The sequence below is a fragment of the Sorex araneus genome, chromosome 3 (genome assembly GCF_027595985.1).
Source record: "Sorex araneus isolate mSorAra2 chromosome 3, mSorAra2.pri, whole genome shotgun sequence".
Taxonomy (NCBI): Eukaryota; Metazoa; Chordata; class Mammalia; order Eulipotyphla; family Soricidae; genus Sorex; species Sorex araneus.
The window spans coordinates 214,078,233-214,094,389 of record NC_073304.1 but is presented as its reverse complement, the minus strand read 5'-3'; the positions used below and the strand labels follow the sequence as shown (position 1 = coordinate 214,094,389).

At 53.2% G+C, this 16,157-nt stretch overlaps 1 protein-coding gene across 1 annotated transcript; it reads right to left on the bottom strand.

The window, feature by feature from the left end:
* Positions 1–8,364: 8,364 nt before the first annotated feature.
* On the bottom strand, positions 8,365–15,821 carry SLC35B1 (solute carrier family 35 member B1). The gene is made up of 9 exons (XM_004608682.2): positions 15,578–15,821; positions 14,862–14,965; positions 14,369–14,499; positions 14,131–14,161; positions 13,332–13,489; positions 12,257–12,383; positions 10,356–10,462; positions 10,051–10,204; positions 8,365–8,620 (listed from the first exon to the last, which is right to left on the bottom strand). The coding sequence occupies exons 1-9, from the start codon at positions 15,787–15,789 to the stop codon at positions 8,568–8,570; spliced, it is 1,077 nt and encodes a 358-aa protein (XP_004608739.1). The 5' UTR covers positions 15,790–15,821; the 3' UTR covers positions 8,365–8,567.
* Positions 15,822–16,157: the final 336 nt, after the last annotated feature.

Sequence of the window (16,157 nt, the reverse complement as noted above, 5' to 3'; positions counted from 1 at the left end):
CATCCCTATTCACCGCACCAGCAGGCATTATGGTTGGGACCCTGAGGTGGAAAAGGCCTCCAATGAAACCGAAGGGCGAGCCGTCAGCGCCTCTTGATGGAGTCCAGTCGGTGAGCGCTTGAATGAGGCCCCGAGTGCCTCGTGGCTGTGATTTCTCGCTTGTTTCCCCTCCAGTCCCCATGAGATGCGTTCTGGGAAGGAGTCTCGTAGCATCCCACCTCACCAGCATCGCCAGCCTAGACTAGTGCCGGCGACCTGGTCCCTCTCATTCCGTACGTGTAAAGTGTGTCAAGTGAACAGAGAGGCTTAGAGGCGCCCGGGAGAACAGGGAGTTCTAAGCAGAGGGAACCGAGAGCACGAAGGCAGGGTGGGAACTAGTGACAGGGAAGCTGCAGTACTTCCTGGTGAATGGGGGAGGGGGGCTGCCTTCTAGAAGTGGGAGGTAGGTGAGGTCAGGCTGAGGGAGGCAGCGGGAGCTGAAGCAGGGGGAAGGGAATCAGGAAGACTCTGACAGGCTCGTTTCTGCTGCATTAAGAGGGGAGGGCCGCCATGCCACTCCAGGAGGGGAAAGGTTTTTCTCTCTCGGCTTTTCCTTTCTGGCAGGGTGGCGTGGTGGCTGCCATCTTACAAGGCCCACTAAACAGAGGTACGAGCTTGCAATGAGGCAATTTTTGGTAGAAATTTCCCTGGACTTAGTTACTAAAATACAGAAATCCAAAACCGCCCAGCTGCTACCATGCGACCTCATATCTCTTTATTCTCAGCAAGGGAAAACAAATTATCAAATGCTGCCTTTTCAGCAGGTTCGATTTTGGGGGGGGAGTTCCAAATAATAATAGTGAGTTTTATGTTGAAATATTGAATGTAATCAAAGTAAAGTGAAAATTATCAGCTACACAGGTGGGGGGGTGGGAGGTATACTGGGGTTCCTGGTGGTGGGCACTGGTGAAGGGATGGATGTTTGAGCATTGTATGACTGAGACTTAAGCCTGAAATCTTTGTAACTTTTCACATGGTAATTAAAAAAAAATTTTTTTTAAAGGGGGGGCCGGAGATATAGGAAGTGGGTAGCCTTGCTCACAGCTGACCTGAGTTCAATCCTGACATCCTGTATGATCCCCTGAGCACTGCCAGGAGTAATTCCTTTGTGCAGAACTAGGAGTAAGCCCTGAGCAACACTGGTGTGGCTCCCCCCGCCCACACACACACACACAAACACACACACACACACACTCAGAAGGTAACATGTAGTATCAAGGAATAGCTCAGTGGCAGACAGCCGTCCTGCCAGTGTGAACTCCAAGGAGGCATGACCTTTGGCACCTCCCTGGTGGGTGGTGGCAGGGGTGGCGGGCTGGGGGGAAGCCCAGGGGGATGCAGTTCATGTCTAACATGTGTGCAGCTGGAGTTTGGTCTCTGGCACCATGTGGTCCCCTGTGCATCGCTGGGTGTGTCCCTGGTGACCCCTGCACCACTGCACCCAAGCAGTGACATCCTCACCAGGTCCAAGCACTGAATTATCAGACCCTACTGCCAGGCTAAGTACCCTCAGGAATAACCCTCAGGCCCGTGATCACTGCTCTGGAGGTCGCCTCCCTTCCCCCTACAAAAAAGTATAATATTCAGGCACTGCATCCAAGTACGTGTAAGCAAATGTCATCGTAAGAACACGGGGGAGAGAGATCAGTGAATGAATACATGCGTGAAATAGAGGGAACCGTGGATGCTTGGCAGTCAACAGGAGTGAAGGGATAGAATCGAATTTTTATTTCACAGCGCTAACTCTGGCAGTGGCGGGGAAGGAAGTGAGCCCCAGAGGGAGGGCGAGTGAAAACTTCAAGAATGCCGCCCTTCCCAGTTGAGGCCCCCGGAATCTCCACTGGGGTCTAGTTTAAGAAAATGGTGCCCCCTGCTGTCACTGTTTGGACTTGCACTTCAACGACCAGGAGAGAAAATGGGAACAAAGTACCTGCCTCCCCTCCCCACCCGCAGCACAGAATGGCAAGGAGTGATGCATTAAGGAGCCCGCTAGAAAGAGAGGGGTTCATGAGAACAGGGATGCTAGTGACTAACGCTACAGATAATGTTTCCAGATGAATGCAGAGCACTAGATTTGCATTTCAGATGAGCAACATGTAATTGGTGTATGTCTTAATATCGCATGAATAGTTTCTAGCGTAAGCTTGGCCTACTTATCACACTTGAACTAAAATGTTATGCTCATATAGGGGCCAGGGAGATGGTACCAGGTTAGGGTAGCACCTGACACCAGTTCTGTCTCCAGCGCCACCTGGCCCCTTAATACTGCCAGGGTCTGAGGGGACCAAGCAGCAACGAATCCTCGGGCCGTTGTATTGAATGCCAGTCTAGCTGGCCAAGGATCGTGAGAAATGCAGCCGTAGAGAGGGTTCAAAGGGCTGGAGAGGGTGCCTTGCACATCAGAAGCCAGGGTTTGCCTCAGCACTGTGTAGGGTGCCCTGAACACAGCCAGGAGTGATTTCCCAGCTCTAATGGATACTACCCCAAACCCCCAAAATAAATATTTTTGGGAACTAGCCTCTGACTCCATGAGAATTGCTAAAGAGCCCCATACTTCAGACAAACACACAAACAGGTTCATCTGAAATTTAAAGTAAATTGACTGTTTGCTAATGTGCTAACCCTAAAATGTATAAAGGAGCAAGGAGAAATGATATTGGGTGGGTTCCTCTAGGTTTTTTTGCGGGGGGTGGGGTGGGCGCACACCTCGAGGTGCTCAGGGTTTACTCCTGGCACTGCGCAGGACACTAGATGGAGTGTCAGGAACTGAACTTGGGTTGGCTGTGTGCAAGGCAAGCGCCCTACCTGCTCTGCTATCATCCCAGCCATAGATGAGTTACTCCTGTCAGGTTGCTCTCTCCCACCTCAGCTTCTTTCCTTCAACTCAGCCAAGTTGGGGGGGGGGGAATTATTTTTTTGAGGGGACATGGGGGTGTTTGACTTGGGGGCTACATGTGGCGGTGCTCGGGCTTACTCCTGGATCTTTCTCCTGGCCCACTCCTGGTGGGGCTCAGAGGACCATATGGGGTACTGAGGACTGAGACCAGGTCAGCCACGTGTAAAGTGAGCCCCTTACCCACTGTGCTGTCGCTCCAGCTCCCACCAGCTCTACGGATGCATAACACTTGCACCATTGTGCAGACTCACATTTTTACAGGATATCTTAAGGACTCCCTGCCCCCTCTCCCCCCCAGCCCCACGTCTCCAGGCAATGGTTTCTCCTCCATGGGCTGAGCCCTGAGTGTGAACATTCCCGGCTCCCAAGTAGGAGGCAACAGTCCAGTCAGAAACGAAGCTGAAACACACCGTGTGGCTGTGAGTTCCGGCCACCCACACACAGCAAAACACACAAGTGGGCAGGAGACATGCTGGGCCTCCCCTGTGGCGCCCTCCTTCCACCTCTCCCAGAAATAACGCGGGTCGGGTGTCTTCAGGAAGAAAACCTACCAGCCCCTGGGGACTGTGATTCAGCTGCGTGAAACGGCCTCGCTCCCCGCTCCGAGACCCTCGTTATCCTCTCCCCACTCTTTTTCGGCCAGTGGCAGGAGAGCCCCGGGTTCCATCTGAGCGGGGCGCCTGCCGGAAACTGGCTCTCACCAGGAGGGGAAGATCTTCCAGATGGCATTGTGGCTGCTCGGAACTGATCTGTAAGTCACAGCCCAAATGTCCTAGGAGACCTTGGACGGGATTTCAGGCCTGACCAGGAAGCCCACCGACCCCCACAACTCACATGCTCCTCCAGGGGGAGAAGGCAGGGGTGGCCTTCTCAGGTCAGGAGTCAGGAGGTTGTTTTCCAGCTTTCAGAATGTTCGAGATGAAGTGGAACCTCATGGCTGGTCCTTTGTCAGGCTTGCCATGCTGAAGCGCCCGCACCCCAGAGGCTGTACTGTGAACATAGCCCCAAATTGAGCGGTGTGGAGGACAAGCCAGTGCATTAACCATGTTGTCACAGAGCAACTTTTTTTTTTTTTTTCCGATTTTTGAGTCACATCCGGCAATGCTCAGGGGTTACTCCTGGCGATGCTCAGGGAACCATATGGGATGCCAGGGATCAAATGTGGGTTGGCCGTGTGCAAGGCAAAACACCCTCCCCATTACACTATTGCTCCAGCCCCCAGAGCAACTTTTTACATTGACCATTTCCTGCAATTAAAAATTTTTCTGATACAGTGGCGTGACTTTCAACTGTCATTTCCTGAAAAGGGTTCTGCATTGAGATGGACAGCTTTCCCTAAAGCCCTTGGTATTAAGGAACCCTTCTGTAAGCCTTAAATGACGCTAGATTTTCTTAAAATAATCTTAATTTGGGGTGGGGTGGGGGACGTATGTGTCAGTACCCGCAGTCCCCACTATTTGGAGATTCTACTGCATCAGGAAATCCCAACAGCCACGAAACCCAGCCTCACTTCCCCGCTCTCCTTTGTGGTAAGCGGCCCCACGTCAGGGCCTCGCCTTTATTGATGTATCTTGGTAGGCTCCAGGCTCCTCTGCCAAATATGGAGACTTTGGGCCTAAGCTCTCCCCAGAAGGCCTGACCAGGAAGCCTTGGTAAGAAAACGTCATGGCCTAGAGCTGGAGGGAAGGAAGAGCAGATAGGGATGACAGTTCTGCTGAGTGACTCCACTCAGGCTGCCAAAGGTCCCTGGGGGCGGGGGAGTGGGCAGCACCCCCCATAAAATGTGCCCGTTGGGGGCTGGAGCAATAGCACATCGGGTAGGGCATTTGCCTTGCATGCAGCAGACCTGGGTTCGATTCCCAGTGTCCCATATGGTCCCCTGAGCACCGCCAGGAGTAACTCCTGAGTGCAGAGCGAGGAGTAACCCCTGTGCATTGCCAGGTGTGACCCAAAAAGCAAAAAAATAAAATAAAATGTGTCTGTTGTTCTACTGACAAGTCACTGTGATTCCTGAGGGGCTGGGCCTCTCCCTCCGAGGGCATGGGCCCAAGACCCCACTAGAATTTGGAGAGCCCCGAGTTCTAGTTCATCTCTCAGGGTCCTACCTGGCCCCCAGTTCCGGATGGTGTAGACAGTCCGGTCAGCCTTCTTCACAAGGCAGTTTTGGGGCTCCGAGGAAACACCCCACCGGTCCCCAAATGCCCCCACTTCCAGCTGATCAAAGGAAACCCTTCAGTCCTGCTTCTTTTAACCCTTTGAAACACAATGAATAATTTTTTCTTTTTAATGCTTCATTCCAAGATAGATTCACCTTTGATTTCACCCCAAATCACCTCTGTGGCTCACTCCCCTTGCTCTTGGCTGAGATGTGGACAGGAAATGGGAAAACCACTTTGTTGTGGGGCTGAGCAGAGTGAAGCAGGGTGGGGGTGGGGGGGAGGCGGACCTGATGGTCTGACCAAAATAGACCCAAGTCCCATCCACCCCACACTGCAACACTAATGTTAGGGGAAACACGCGTGCTGGCCGCCTCCCTTCCGCAGAGCCGAGAATTCGCTGAGGGGCCTTTGATCTCTGAAAGCCGAGGCAGCAGGCTGCCCAGGGTTAGCGATCAGCACTGTTTGAACTTGTCTGGGATTTCACCTTTATCAGCCCCGCTCGATCCTACCCGCGCATGGCTGCTCCTCGAGTCTCGCTTGGCACTCCCAACTCCTGGGAGCTGGCAGCCAAGCAGGGCGCCCTGGACAATCTGGAGACCTGCTCATTTTCAAGAAACGTCCCACGGAGCTGATCGACGTCTCCACAGGGAGCCCCTCGCCTGCTCCCGAGCACACACTTGAACTGACCAGAGGCCCGAGCATGGTGGGGGTGAGGGTAACCACTTTCCATTCGAGGCTGGCGCCAAAACTCCAGTTTCCTTCTCCTTTCATCTTCCCACACTCTCCAACGCAAGCCTTGCCTTGCCCGGGCACCTTCCTTCACTGTTAGCCCGGGTTTCCCAGCTGCAAACATTTGCTGGCCTGCTCCCTTGCCGTGAGCCCCAGGAAGGGAGGCACTGGTTCCACTCTGTGTTCCCGGGACGATGCCCAAAGAAAGTTCCACTTGGAGCTCTCGGAAAGGAGGGCTGGGGGCTGCCAACAATGGGGCAGAAGTGGGCTCCGGGCCCACTGAGGGCAGGGCGGGCTTGTCCTAGGAGCCTGTTGCAGCAACCAGGCAACAGCCCTGCTAAGCAGCTGACACACTGCCTTGCCCTGAGTGACCAGAACTAGCTGTACCGAGAGCTAAGGCGTCGGGACAGTGAGCCAGGCCACTCGAGGCAGAAAACGTTTTGCTAGCTTGCGCTTCTAAGTCCGCGCTCTCCCTTGAACAACTGTCTTGCCCGCTTGTCTCCGGGTCTCTAGTAGCTTGCTTTTCCCACTCTGGAGAAGCCCATGTTCTCCCTTAAATATCTACTTCCTCTTTCCTTCCCCTCACATCTAAGTTAGTTCCAATATAAAAACTATGTTGTTTCACTCCTCCCCCCCCCAAAAAAAAAAGTCTTGCTGGGGCTGGAGCGATAGCACAGTGGGTAGGGCGTTTGTCTTGCACAAGGCCTACCTGGGTTCGATTCCCAGCATCCCATATGGTCCCCTGAGCACTGCCAGGAGTAATTCCTGAGTGCAGAGCCAGGAGTAACCCCTGTGCATCGCCAGGTGTGACCCCCCAAAAAATTTTAAAAATAAAATAAAAAAATAAAAATGTTTAAAAAAAAAAAAAAGTCTTGCTAAAATTGCCAGCTAAGGATTCCTGCGAGGTCTCTGGCCCCAATAACATGCTCTCCACCTGTCATCGATTCACAGGAGAAGCCACTAGGAGAAACTATCAGACTGGCAGGGAAGGAGCTGATTCCTGTGAGGTCCAGGATGAAAAAAACCCCGGGGAAAGGGGTGGAGGAAGGAAGTGCAGCCCGACATACTTAAACATCTCTTCTTGCAAGGAGTTCAAAATGAGGTGGTGGGGGGGGTTGGGGGGGGCCTTTTGGGGCCCTGTGGCAGCGACACAGCGCCCCTGGAGAGCGAGCCAAGCGCGAGAGGCAGGGCTTGAAAGGCTGGGCCAGGGGAAGCGGGCCGCTGCTCAGGAAGGAGGCTGGGCTCCCATCTGGAGAGCCGAGGGGCTGGCGCTGCGGAACAGATGGAGCGCAAGTTGCAGCTGGTGGAGATGCACTTTCATGTGTAAAGTTGGGTCCTCAGAGGCTGGTGCACTCCAGCGCGGGCGGCAGCAGTGGGCAGGTGGCGCGGCGCCAGGCTCCGCCTTCTCCCCCTACTGCCGCCCCCAACACTCCACCGTGCTCCGTGCCAGGGCTCAGCCACCCTGCCTGACGCCAGCATCCCTTTCAACAGGCAGAAGCTGGCACGGGGACAGCCTCCCACAGGCAGGACGGCAGCACGGGAGCAGCTGAAGGGGCAGGGGCCGAGGAGGGATTAATGTGGCCTCCCGAGGGGGCGGGCTGGTGGGCGAGGGCAGACGCGGAGCTGGAGAAAGGGCCTCAGTTCTCCAGAGCTGTCGCACACGTGCCAGCTCACGGCTCTCGCTCCACTGAGCAATGGCCAATGCCGAAAGTAAATGGCATTTCTTTCTGGGGCAGAAAGAAAAACGGGGGAACCCAGAAAACTCTGAGGCTCCGGGAATTATTTGACCTCAACCTCAAGAGAAGGTTCTCAGGAGAGAATGTGTGTAGGAAATGTTTACTGTTAACCCATCCACTTTTTTTTTTGTGGGGGTGAAGCGTGGGGGTTCAGGGGGCGGCAGGGGGTGGAGAGGATTGGGCCATGCTGGGTGGTGTTCAGGGCCGTTTCTTACTCTCTACTCAGGGATCACGCCCAGCAATGCTCCGGTAAAGCATAAGTGGACACAGGGATAAACACCTGTCGACTACAGGCCAGAGCGACAGCACAGCGGGGAGGGCTGACTCAGGTTCAATCCCTGTAACCCATATGGTCCCTTGAGCCCACCAAGAGTGATCCCTGAACACAGAGCCAGGACTAAGCCCTGAGCACCATTGGGTATGACCCTAAATACATTCCCCTCCACCCCGCACCCCCCCAAAAAAAAAACAAAATAGAAAAAAAGCACCCCACCTTGATTACATGAAAGGCAAGTGTCTTAACCCTGCTCTCTCTCTCTGGACCCCCCAAGCCTGCAGAGCAGCAGCTGTAACCCTCTCTGGCCTCAACAGCCAGCCTGCCCTGGCATGTTCCGACCCTCAGTGCGAACAGCGGGCACACGTGCAGCTCTCCGGTCTGACAGTCCCGACGCACCAGGGGCTCTTGCAATTTAGCTGCTCACCAGGCCAAGTCCCCCTGCGAGGGACCAGAGTGCACCGGTGTGGCCTCCTCGTTCTCTACTCTAGGATGTGTTCTGGGGTCATCTAGAACAAAAACCGCCAACTCTGGCTTGTTAAAATCCAAGTATCTTGTTTTCTGTTGTTGTTTTAGAATATGTAATCGTGCTTCCCTTAAAAAAAAAAGAAAGAAAAAAGAAAAAGAGTGGAACCCAGTCCATTATTCCAAGTGTGTCCATTTCCCCCCAGAGATGTAACTGTTCAAGATAATAACTTAAATATCCTTGGAGTGGAGGTAGTCTCAGGCTCTTCCTAGTGGGATGTCTTCTTGGATCCTTTCCCAAACTTGGCATCAAGACCGAGACCTACAGAAAGGGAGAAATGGGCTGAGCTTTCCTGGTGGACGGAATGGAATCTAGCAAAGCCCCCAGGGTAGAGGGAGGTCAGTCAGGATTCTTGAGACAAGCTGTCGCTAAAATGAATCTTCAAACATTGGTTTTACAGACCTCCCTGACTACAGGATGGGGTAAAAATGAAAAAATGAAATTAAATATAATCTCTGAGACACTGGTACACACACACACACACACACACGAGATACTCCCATATAGTATAATAGTATACAGTGCTGGAAGGTGGTAAGGTGATATGCATGACACCGTAAACACACCCACACCCACACCCACACGAGATACTTCCATACAGTGCTGGAAGGTGGTAAAGTAATATGTATTACACTATACACACACACACACACACACACACACACACAAGATACTTCCATACAGTGCTGGAAGGTGGTAAAGTGATATGCATGACACTGTGTATACACACACACACACACACACACACACACACACACATACACACACACACACACGAGATACTCCCATACAGTATACAGTGCTGAAGGAGGTAAAGTGATATGCATGACACCGTACACACACCCAACACCCACACATGAGATACTTCCATACAGTGCTGGAAGGTGGTAAAGTAATATGTACGACACTACACACACACACACACACACACACACACACACACACGAGATACTCCCATACAGTGCTGGAAGGTAGTAAAGTGATATGTATGACACCATATCAGTAACAGTACTGTAAACAACAGTGCCTACAAACATAACAAAATACCAGCCATACAGGGTGGGTGAAGGGTGGGAGGGAAACTGAGGACACTGGTGTTAGAACACTGTATGTCTGAAACTCAGTCATGAGTAACTTAGCAATTCACGGTGCCTCTACTAAAATAAATAAGAGAAAAAAAAATAAAATAAATAAGAGTACTCCCATATATGCATGAATATAAAAACACATCAAGCTTGAAATAAACGCAGGGGTCAAACTTGTAGGGTGTTCTCTTGACCCTGCCAGCCCAAGTCTGAGGGGAGCCCAGATGCTGAGAAAAATCGCAGGCACAAATACTCAAAGAGAAGGCAAGATCCCCTTCTTTCATAAACTTTCTTCTCTCCAAGATAACCGGCAAATCTCATAAACACACAAGTCAGTTTTCAGGGGGAACATAGCTAGTAATATCTGTCACTGTCGGGCTGGAGTGATAATACTCCAGTGGGGAGGGTGTTTCCCTTGCACGTGGCCGACCTGGGTTCGATTCCCAGCATCCCATATGATGCCCTGAGCACCGTCAGGAGTAATTCCTGAGTGCAGAGCCAGGAGTAATTCCTGTGCATCACCAGGTGTGAGCCAAAAAGCAAAAAAACCCAATTCTGTCAGTCCCCCTGTCACTGTCCCAGGGGCGCTGGGGTTGGGGTACTCACCCAGGAACACAAGCACGGTGCCCACCCACTGCATGGAGCTGATGGGGTTGGCAAAGAGGATCACAGAGGCCAGAATGGTGAAGAACTTCCGTGTGGTGGTGATGATGGAGCAGGTCAGGGGGCCGAAATACACAACTGTCATGAAGATGAAACTCTAGAGACAGAAAGAAGGAGTCAGTGAAGGCCCGAGACCTGCCCTAGGCCTGAGGTCTGTAGCAGGATGATGGGGGTGGAGCTGGCCACCCCCCTCCTCACAGTTACCCTGTCTCTCCTAGGGACGAGCCATCCCTTCTTGAGGGGCTCACCTGTCCCAGGGCGCTGGTCAGGCCAAAGAGCAGGATGTTGTAGATGATGGAAGGGTACCTTTCGGCGAAGCTCAAGAACTCCCAGAACTCCCCAGTGAAGAGGATTCCTAGGAAGAAATGGCCAAAGATTAATGGGGTATCCTTTTTTTTTTGCTTTTTGGGTCACACCCAGCGATACTCAGGGGTTACTCCTGGCTTTGCACTCAGGAACTACTCCTGGCTTTGCACTCAGGAACTACTCCTGGCGGTGCTTGGGGGACCATATGGGATGCCGGGGATCGAACCCGGGTCGGCCGCGTGCAAGGCAAACGCCCTACCCGCTGTGTTATTGCTCTGGCCCCTAATGGGGTATCCTATGGGTCCGTGCACAAGGGTTGCACATAGGAGGCAGTAAGGGGAGGGGGACTGAAAAGCCTCTATGTTCTGGGAGACTGGAGTCTCTGTGGTCTTGAGGGAGAGCATCTATGGTCTGTGGGGAATGGAGGATCTTTATGGTCAGGGGATAGAGAGTCTATGGTTTGTGAGGGAGGCGAGAGTCTCTAAGACCTGGGGAGATAGTCTCTATGGTTTGTGGGGGGATAGAGAGACTCTATGGTCTCTGTGTGTGGAGGGGGTGAAGAGTCTCTTTAGTCTGGTGGGGGGATGGAGAGTCTCTATTGTGGTGCTGGGGCAATGGAGAACCTCTACGTTCTGTGGTAATGGAGAAAACCCCTACGGACTAGAGGGGATGGAGAGTCTCTATGGTCTATGGTAGAGATGGAGAATCTCTATAGAGATGGAGAACTTCTATGGACTGTAGGGGGGATGGAGGGTCTGTATGGCCTTTGGTGGAGATGGAGAACCAATATGGACTGTGCGGGGATGGAGAGTTTGTATAGCCTGTGGTGAGAGAGAACCTCTATGAACTATGATGGGGACAGAGAACCTCTATGGAGTGTTGGGGGATGGAGTCTCTATAGTCTATGGAAGAGATGAAGAACTCTATGGACTGCAGCGGGGATGGAGAGTCTCCATGGCATGTGTGAGGGGAAGGAGAGCAGTTCTTTGATTCCATCAAGTATTCTTCTCTCTTCTCTAGATCAGGGAAACTAACTGAAGACTTTTCCAAGAAAGACCTGAAAGTGAATGAGTTGCTTCTGCCAAAGTGATTGACAGCTGAGGCCTGAGAGGTGTGGGGACACGAACCCTATCCCCCAAGTCAAGTTAGCCCCGTGGCCTGCAGCTCTCTCAGTCTCCTCTATTAGTTCCACTGTGCTGCACAGAGAATATGTACGAACCCAGATCCACGGACGGTTCCAGTGACTTTCCGTGAATGAAGTCACTCTTGCCACCTACCAATGTTGAATCGCCCTAAGAGGGCAAGACCCCACACAGCTCTGGGTTCTAGGACTGTGTGTCCTCCTGCAATTCCCCACCCAATGCCCCTTCCAACCGGCCACTGCTGAGTAGCAAGGTGAGCCCCAGGGAGTCTGGCCACACAGCAGTCTTGGCCAGGAAGAGCTCAACAGGCTGTATGCATGCTCTGCACGCACACTATCCCTGGCACAATTTGGTCTGATGTGCACCGAGCCACGGGCAACCCCTGAGCACCCGTAGCTTGGGTCAAATTCGCAGCCGGCATCTGAGCCAGAGAAGAAGTGAATGGGGGCTATGTGTCTTCTGGGGAGAAATGTGTCCTCATGGAAAGAAAGCAGAATTGCGGGCTGGAGCAATAGCACAGCAGGTAGGGCTTTTGCCTTGTAACGTGGCCGACCCGGGTTCGATTCCCAGCATCCCATATGATCCCCTGAGCACTGCCAGAAGTGATTCCTGAGTGCATGAGCCAGGAGTAACCCCTGTGCAGTGCCAGGTGTGACCCAAAAAGAAAAAAAAAAAAAAAAGGAAGCAGAATTGCTTCTTACCAGCTCCTAGCAGCAACGTCGACCAAAGGTTGATGTTCAGCATCATGTGGTTGGAACCAGTTTGGTAATGCGCCCGCATGTGGTCCTGGGAAACGCCTGTCAGTCCATCCAGAGTCAGAGAGAGAAGCTGGGAACAAAAGGGAACCTACAGTGGGAAGGCGACAGGGCGCCTCCCCAGTCCAAGACTTGGGAGCTCCTTGTCTTTCTGAGTCTCCTCTGCCTTTAGACACTACTTGGAACCAAAGGTTGTGTTTTGCTAGCTCACCCCCCCACACCACTACCTCCTCGGGAAGCCTGTCCTTCCAATACAAAGTCACCACGCCCAGGGACAGGCATTCAGAACAGGTTCTGGAGAGCCATGGAGTCCCACACTGAAGACACATGGGGTTAGAGATATGACTCGAGAGAGATGACCTGGGTTCAATTCCTGGCACACTGGCTTCCACCCCCGACTAAAACATGAAAGAACCTTCTAGGGAAGCAATTTAGTCCCAACACATGAGCCTCCCAGCATGGAGCGCCCAGACTGGACTCTGGTCACACTGCCTGGCTGGACCCGGGCAAAGTCAGCTATGAATTCTGCCACTTCACGGTCAGGCTGATCACCTGGCTAAGGAAGTGAGCATCCTGGACTCAGTCTCTTTATCTGCCAAGTGAAAATACTATCTAACAGATGAGGTCACTGTTAGAAAGGTCAGAGTCTACGAGAGTCACTGTGCCTCATCCATCCCCAGTAAGAGGCAGCTATGCCAGCTCAAGTGCTCCCTCTAGCTTCAGGCTTCTGGGAAAGCCAGACTGCTCCTGCCCTCATTACTCTTAGGGCTCAGGGGGTCCCTTCCCAGCTTTTAGACCCAGACCTAGAGGCAGCCCTTCACCAGAGGACAGCTAAGCTGCAGCTACAAATTTCCACCATGGCCTTTGCAGAGTCCTGGGCCACAGAGTAAGAGACAAAAAAAAAACAAAAATGGGGACAAGGAGCATCCCAACTTCCCAGATATAAAGCTGGCCCTGCCAGTGTCGGTGGGGAAGTGCCCTAGAGAAGGTTCTGGAAAAGCACTGCACCAAGCTCACATACCAGGAGCAGTTCTCCATAGCCGATGGCATGTTCCTCCATCCCAGCTACTTTCTTGGGTTTGTACATGAAAAGAGCCACTCCAGCCACAATGAGCAACACACACATGTACTTGGCCATTGGGTACTTCTTCTTCAAGAGGGTCACTCCAAGGAGCATGACTGCAGGGGAACAGGGGGAAACCTCAGGCCGCCAGTGGTACCAGTGAGCCCCAACTCTCCTCGGGGGAACCAAGAAAGGGCTCACAGAAGAAAAACATGTCTGAAAGAGGGTGTGAGACTAGCACCTAGATAAAGGTGATTGAGCAATGAACGTGGACAAAGAGTACCAGGCCAGGAGAGGGAGGGAGCAAAGGTGAAAGGTCAAGGAAGGAACAGGGCGAGAGTGGGGACGAAGGGAAGGGAAAGAGTAAGATCGTTAGGGAACAAAGATGACCAAGGATGGGCTTAGGGGCCAGGGTGAGCATGCTTCACATGCCTGTGGCCCTCGGTTCCGTCCCTGGCACCCCCAACAAACAAATGAAAACACACATGAAAATAACCCAAAGTAAAGAAAAGAAAGGGATTTGGAGGATCTTCTGAAAATACAGAAACACTGGGGAGCAGCGTGACTGAGCAGATGAAGCAGGCCCGATGGGCTCCAGCCCGCTCGCAGTCGCGGCGCCAGACGCTCCCCATCCACGGCCGCAGGAAGGGCTCAGGGGGAGAAAGAGACCGACACGGAGGCCAGTGCGCTGCTGCAGCAGAGGAGAGAGCCTGCCACACACTGGGGAAGGACGATGCAGCCCTCTCCCACTGCTTACCTGGGATTGGCTTGCAGGATTTACCAAGGACCTGAAATGAAATTCAGCAAGTAATTCTAGCACCTGCAATGTGCCAGGCAAGGTGCTATAATGAGAGGACCAAGTGAGACAGCCGCGGCAAAACCCTCACCCGAACCCTCGGATCGCTGGCTCCTCGCACTTGGAATCTCTCTCACACACTCTCCTCCTCCGTCACAGGCCCTGCGGCCACCCCCCTCCTCCTGTCCCGAGGTGTCACCTGAGTTGGGTAGTTGACAAACTGTAGTGCTGAGTTGCTGGAGACCATGGCACCCAGATAGGAGACAGAACAGGCAGCATAGAGCCAGCTCCGAGTGCGATCCACCCTGGCAGTGTCAAACAACTGGATCACTGGTGGAAGGGTGGGGAAAAGAAAAAGGGGGTGAGTGGAAAGAACTTGGTGAAACCTGGTAAACCCAGGATGGAGCACTGAGCAAAGTCAAAGTCAAAACAGAGGAAGCTGCCTGTGAAATAGGACCAGAGGCACAAGCTTGTTCTGTCCTCTCAGGCTGGGAACTCTCTTGACGAGTTCAACACCCAATCCCACCCAAGCCTAATGCGTATAGGGTGTGGGGCGGGGGCACATTCAGTTCAAGAGCCAATTAGCCCTGTTGCTAACTAACATCCAGAAGAAAATGAGAGACACCCAATTCGGGAGGAGGTGTGGAGAGTTAAGATAGGGGTGCACAACCTGTTACTGTTTAAATACTCACAGATCTTGGCAAACACAGCATTGATCACACATTGGATGAAGACCAAAGTTAAGGCAAAAGTGAACTTCTCCTGCTTGGCTCCTTCTCCATATTTTCCTCTTGTTCTATGAATAAAATGCAGGGGGGGGGTGGAGAGGGGAGGGGGAAGAATTAGTAACTTTCCCTCAGTGGCACGTAATATATTCAGTCACTGAAAAATTTGAAATTGTTCTGGCTCTCAGGATGCCGGAAAAGTTTGGCTAAGGATCACTGGGCTTATTTACAAAGGAGGCCGATTTCATTAGTTCAAGAAACTAGACGTCCTAGCCTGCTGATTTCCCCGAGCCCCGGCAAAATAAATAGCCGTAGGAGAAAAGGGGGATTCGGGGGACGGATGCAACGGCCATGGGAGGGGAGGGGGCATCAGCTATCGGCAAGCCTCTAGGAGCCGCCAAGAGGAGTCAGCACTGATCATGAAAACGGCAGCTTGTTTTCATGACGACTGTCAGCCAGGTCCTGACAGTCAACAGGGAAAGCCACACCAAACCGAACCGAATCAAGATGCGGAATCGTCAGAGGACAGCTTTCGCATTGGGGAAATTGAGGGAAAACAGGTCTCGCCCCCAGAGGGGTCCGGATGCAGGAAGAGCAACAGGGGCCACCGAATCGGGCGGGAGACCCCCGACAAGGTCTGCGGCTGAGACGCGGGGACGGAAGAGCGGGGGGTCCCCGCTCACATCTTTTCCTGCAGGATCCCATAGTAGAAGTAGCAGACGAAGACGCCGAAGAAGCAGAGCGGCAGGCGCAGCCTGTCGGGTACCAGAGCGTTGCTAGCGGCCATGAGACGCCCGGACGATGCGACCGGAGACCCGCTCACAGCCGACAGCGGCGGCGGCGGCGGCGGCGACAGCTCCAGCCGGACATCGCCGACCGGCGACAGGGGCCTCATAGGAGCTGCGTGCGACCGCCGCGCAGCAGGACCCCGCGGCTTCACACATCACTGCCAGCTCAGGGCCGCCGGGAGGGAAAACGCCTCCGGACCTAGGAACCGCGGGCAAGGAAAAGGACCAGTCGTAGAAGCTGGGTTTTGTTCCCTGGTGGCCACGAGAGCCGGATGCCCCGATGTTGATGACTGGCCCTCGAGATTTTCCGATCAGGCGATCCCCAGGGCAACCACAGCCCCGCTCCCGACGGGATGGCCTAGGAGACATGCTGGCGCGGCGTGATGACGTTCAGGGATGTGGAGGTTCCCGATTGGCTGTTGTGGGCGAGGGCCGGCTTGTGGGCGTGCAGGAGGAGGTGCGGCCGGCTGAGCGA

What these genes read in the sequence shown, in the direction of transcription:
- SLC35B1 (XM_004608682.2), bottom strand. Translation starts at nt 15,789, where the DNA reads ATGAGGCCCCTGTCGCCGGTCGGCGATGTCCGGCTGGAGCTGTCGCCG. An exon ending in GACGTTGCTGCTAGGAGCTG is followed by an intron (nt 10,463 to 12,256) that starts GTAAGAAGCAAT and finishes ATTTCTTCCTAG; the next exon opens with GAATCCTCTTCACTGGGGAG. An exon ending in CACCGTGCTTGTGTTCCTGG is followed by an intron (nt 8,621 to 10,050) that starts GTGAGTACCCCA and finishes CCCTTTCTGTAG; the next exon opens with GTCTCGGTCTTGATGCCAAG.